The sequence below is a fragment of the Pyrgilauda ruficollis genome, unplaced genomic scaffold (assembly GCF_017590135.1).
Source record: "Pyrgilauda ruficollis isolate IOZ18807 unplaced genomic scaffold, ASM1759013v1 scaffold1466, whole genome shotgun sequence".
NCBI lineage: Eukaryota > Metazoa > Chordata > Aves > Passeriformes > Passeridae > Pyrgilauda > Pyrgilauda ruficollis.
In genome coordinates, this window is record NW_024513277.1 from 1 (window position 1) to 5,096 (window position 5,096).

The 5,096-nt window shown below is 55.0% G+C and overlaps 1 protein-coding gene across 1 annotated transcript; it reads right to left on the reverse strand.

Annotated features, from left to right (window-relative positions):
- Positions 1 to 104: 104 nt before the first annotated feature.
- LOC121349861 (bactericidal permeability-increasing protein-like) lies at positions 105 to 4,782 on the reverse strand (the record flags this gene model as incomplete). The annotated part of the gene is made up of 12 exons (XM_041460646.1): positions 105 to 181; positions 674 to 737; positions 1,089 to 1,131; positions 1,356 to 1,423; positions 1,711 to 1,878; positions 2,008 to 2,067; positions 2,273 to 2,449; positions 2,588 to 2,679; positions 3,122 to 3,185; positions 3,628 to 3,691; positions 4,052 to 4,207; positions 4,654 to 4,782. Coding segments are annotated over 12 exons (1,162 nt in total), but the record flags the coding sequence as incomplete, so codon positions are not given.
- Positions 4,783 to 5,096: the final 314 nt, after the last annotated feature.

Sequence of the window (5,096 nt, forward strand, 5' to 3'; positions counted from 1 at the left end):
AGCACAGCTGGGAGAACTGGATTTGGAGGCTGTGCTGGGGTAAGCAGGGCTTTGTGGGCAGCACGATGGGCTCCAGCTGGGGCCAGCTGCTCCCTCTCACTCACCTGGTGGAACCTCACAAGGATATTGGAGAGCTGAATCCTGTCCGGTAGTGGCAGAAGGAAACCCTCATCTAAGCGGGCTGGAAAAGACAACACATGTGTCTGCATTGGGATGGGAATGGGAGTCAAGGGAGCACAGAGCACTCAGAGAAGGTGGCCACATCCTTCCCCCAGCCCTTTCCTCTCCTCCACTACTCCTGGGACAGGCAGAGGAAACTCCTCCCAAGCTCCACAGAAGGGCTGCATCTTGTGCCATGACAGCCCCCTTGGCCACTCCTGCCACCAGCCCCACTCTGGTCTGAGCTGCTGGCGAGGCAGGAGATGCAGGGATTCGGGGAGAGGGTCTGGAAAGCATTAGGATCTGCAGAGGGCTCATATTTTCCATTGCGTTTGCTGCTGGGAGCCTGTCAGAGCAGCAAGAGGCTCCCACCGCTTCACTGCCGCCTCCTGCACGCACTTTTCCCTGCATCAGCCTTGGCAATGAGGATTTAATTAGTGAGCTGGGACCCCTTGAGTGGAATAACCTGAGTGCAGGGTGCTCAGCAACCCCATTCCCCCCAGTAGGTTCTCACCATTAAGATGTGGGAGCAGGACACTGGATGTCAAGAAGTTCATTATGGACTGCAGTAATTGCACCTGGGGAGTGGGGAGATGAGGGAGGAAAAGCTTTACTCTGCAGGACAGGAGACATGAAGGTACTTGAGGATAATTAGTAAAAGGAGAGGAGGAGCTGGGATGGGCACACACTTTGCCAGAGACCAGCAGCTTTGTCTGTTCACACTGGCAGTGTAGGGAATGTTGGGCTGAGAGCAGCAAAGAATCAGGCTCCACATCCTTTCCCAGCCTTGCAGGCTGAGGCAGGAGGTGGCTGCGGGGTCAGCGTGGGGTCCCATGCTGGGAAGCAGCAGGGAATGACTCCCTGTCCTGGCCCCCAGCAGGCTGCCAGCTCCATGCTGGGGGCTCTGGTCATGGTCAAGGGTAGCTCACCTGGAAAGTGCCAACAGCTGAATCCTTCAGGGAGAGCCTGATCCTGCACAGGGACAGAAGTGGTGCTGTGGAGGATGTGCCGAGGGAGGGAGCGATTGCACCCATCATGGATGGCACGCAGATCCCACTCCCTCCAGCCCCAGCTCATTCCCTCCACAGCAGGCCCACATCCCAGGGACCTTCCCATCCCCTCTCTGTCCCTGGGCACCCAAAACAGAAACACCCCCAGCCACCCCCTGCCCAGCCAGTGGCTGCTCCCCTCTGTACCTGCCCACATCCAGGCTCCCAACTATGCGGCCGGATCTCACGTTGATGACAGCGGACACGTTCCCTGTCTGGGGAGAGAGCACAGAGCTCTGGCAGTGCTCACCCCACCTCACCCCAAAGTCAGAAACCCAGGGGAACAGCTCTGACCAGCTGAAACACACCACTGCCCATCCAGGGGCATGTCTGCACCCAGCATTAAACCTGGCATTTGTCAGCTCAGGAATTCTTCAGTTGGGGACACCCTCACTGTGCCTGGACAGCACCTGGGAGCTCTCCTGGCAGGATCTGGGCAACAGGACTGGGCACAGCTCAAACTCCCTTCTGCCCCATTGCCACAGGCCATGTCTGAACTCACCAGGCTGAGGAGGAAGAGAGGAGCCAGGCTGGAGTTGGGAAGGATGGCATAAGCCTGGGCATCCACAATGGGCTGAAATGAGATTCCTCCTGGTCCAATATTCAGGAACGGAGCAGTGGGAGTGGACAGCCTGAACTTCATTGGCATGTTTGGGTACTTCTCCTCCAGCTGTGTAGGAGGGAGTAGGGAGAGGATGGGAATGATGGCACAAAGCCCCAGTCCTGAGAGGGGAACTCCTGGCACAGAGCAAAGGCTGTGTGTGCAAGAGCTCTGGGCAGGCAGGGCCAGACTGCTCACCTGGGGAATGAAGGCTGAGAAGATAGAGGTGTCCAGGCTGAATCCTGCATCCTTTGGGAGCTGCAGGGAGAGGACTGGGTCACACTGGGGCAATGTGGCACAGAGGAGCCCATGGCATCCCCACATGCTGCCATGTCTGAGAGCTCAGCCCCATCCCACAGCCCCCAGCTCTCTCACTGGGGCTTCTCCAGGATTGCTGGCTGCTCCTGGAGCTCCTGAACAAAAGGAACCTCTTTCCCTGCCCTGTCCCACTCGTGCCACTCACCATGGCCTCTGTGATTTCAAAGACCAGTGCCCCGGCTTTGTGGTAGGCAATGCCGGCTGTGTTGAAGAAGTAGCTGGAGGCTCCAAAGTAAACCATGCGCTCGTGATCCGAGGGGAAGGCCAGTGGCAGCGGTGAGAAGGGGACACTGGAGCGGTGGGCCAGGGAGTAGAATTCACCCTGGGAGGAGGGAGAGACATGGAGAAGGGGTGCAAATAGCAGTGGGGCTCACCTGCTGGCAAACAGCACTTGCAGCAGATACCAAAACCTTTGACAATGGCATTGGGCAAATCAAGTGCTCCCAGGGCTGCCTCTCACCTTCAGGTCCAGGTCCAGGGACTTGTGGCTAGCTCTTGGCGGTGCTACCAAGGAATAATCGATCCCAATCTTGTCATCTATCCTGGCTGTGACTGCAAAGACAAGCAAGAGAGATGAGTATGAATGATATGGTTGGGAGCAGATGGCCTCCACTGGCATCTGGGCAGTGCCATGATTGGGCTTCCTGGTGCATCAGCTCACTGCCAATTGCCCGCATGCCTGCTTCTGCTAGGAGGCAAAAACCCCCACTTTTCCCCTGACATTTTCACAGCCATCCCCTGGGCCTGAGGAGTGGCCTGGGTCCCCCAGCTAAATCAGCCTGAGCCCCTGACAGTTCTTGGGCACAGATTCTGAAGGAATTTCCACAGCCAGACAGGACACAGTGATTTCTCTCAGCTGAGAATGTGCTCCCCAGCTCCCAGCTTGGGTGCCCGAACACCAGGACATTGGGAGTGGACACAAAATAAAAGGTTCCTCATTAATGAGAAAAGCTAGGAAGAGCTGCTTCTAAACCCACTTACAGCCCCCAAGTACCTGGCAGCGTCTGGACCTGCTTCTGGAGCTCGTTTTGTACAGACTTGGCCACATTGTCACACACCTATGGGACAGAAAGGCCACAGAGCTGAGCAGGGGCAGCCGGGTCACAGCCATGCTCCCTGCTCCATGACAAAGCCTGCTTAAGTGAATGAGCACACAGTGATGACTGCCTCCACTCACCAGGCAGCGCATTAAGTGTCCAAGACACAAGCAGGGTTTATACCTACAAGCATCTGCTTGCAACAATTTCCCCTCAGCACAGTTCAGCTCTGGGGAGACCCTTGGAAGGAATCTCATGTGGCCAATGCAGAAACGAACCGTGCTGAGCAGCCAGGGCATGGCCAAAAAAGAGCAACCAAGAGGATTAACCCATCCCACTGGTGTGTTCTCTGGCTATAGTTACATCTAGTAACATTACTTCTGAAACTTTGAGGACATTACCTACTAGGGGGGACTAAAGATAACCAGAAAACCCAGGGCTCAGCATTCCACTGCTCACATACCTTGCTCTCTAAATTCTTTCGCAACTTGGACTCAATAACGCGGTGGAACAGGTTGTAAAGCCACCTGCAGAGAAGCAGAGAGAGAAGCCCTGCCTAGCCCTCATTCATACTGTAGAAGTATCTGCCCAGGAAAGGGAGACCCTAGACATGCAAGACCCTGGGAACATCATTCCTACACCAATTTGGCATCTGGCTTTGCCCCAGGGTTTACATTTGAAAACAGTCTCACTGCTAAACCACACCCACCCCCTTTAAATGTGCAGCCACAGCAGGAGAAATTCAGGCCAGATTTAAGACCAGGCAACCTCAGATTTGCCAACAAGCTACTCCTCACACCAGGGCCTCATTCCAATGGCAGAGCAACATTCCAGTGGCAGCTGGGCTAACACACAGTGTTTCCAGACCTTTCAGTGGAGTCACATACTTAAGCTTGCCTGAAAAGCGCAAGCCGACTTTGGAGGCGCGGGCACTACAGTTCGAGGTGCTGATGGTGGGCTTCCCAGTGGTGTCAGCGCCCAGCCTCAGGACGATTTTGATGTAGATATTTTCCACCTTCAGGTTGAAAGATCCATGGTCCCGGCTGCTGATAGAGGGAGATGATAAAGAGATGTTTGTCAATGCCAAGGTCTGGTGAAGAGACCTCAAATCTGCTTCAGGATGAATCTATCGAGATCACTCTCCCGCTTGTATTGTGCATCCAGAGGAGATTGGGAAAGTGTTTAAATTCAGGGGAACCAAATTTCACTGGCACATAAACTAGGAGAGGTAACCTTTAAACAGAGGGAAGAGAGAGCAAGTAGAGGTGGTGGAAGAGAGACCTGAGGGTCCATGAATAGCTCGCTTTTCATGTGCCTTGTTCCTGCCTCCCACCCTGTTTTATCCATCATATCTGGGGGAGCAAAATGACAGCTGCCCAAAACACAAGGGAGAGGGAGAGGGAGAGGGAGAGGAGAAAAAACCTGTCCAGATGCAGAGAGGGGGACACAGAGTGGGCCTGAATAGGGAGAGGAAGAGCTGGACACTCACATAAAGAGAAACTTCACCCGCCAGTCCCCATCCACCTCGGTATAGGCGTTGGAGATGGCGACCTGCAGGCCCACGTTGGAGATTGGGGTAATCCGTGAGTACGGCAAGTGGAAATCACGAAGGCGCAGTCTAAAAATATGCAAATCAAAAGAAAAGTCAGGAGTTCCACACTACCAAGCACAAGGCTAGGGAGGGAGAGCAGGATGGAGTCACTGCATTGGCAGCATCCCCAGCTGCAGTTCTGCTGCTGCAAAGCTACACCAGGCAGGGACACACAGAGCAGAGTGGCACCTTTGGGAATGTGGCCCTTGCAGCCGCCCAAGGCAGCTCCAAACACTGCACTGCAGGAGCACAGAGGCACCTGGGCAGCGGGGAGCTGGCATTTCCACAGGGACTGGGCTCCTGCTTCACACAGGAACGTGTGCCCTGATCCCACAGGCAAG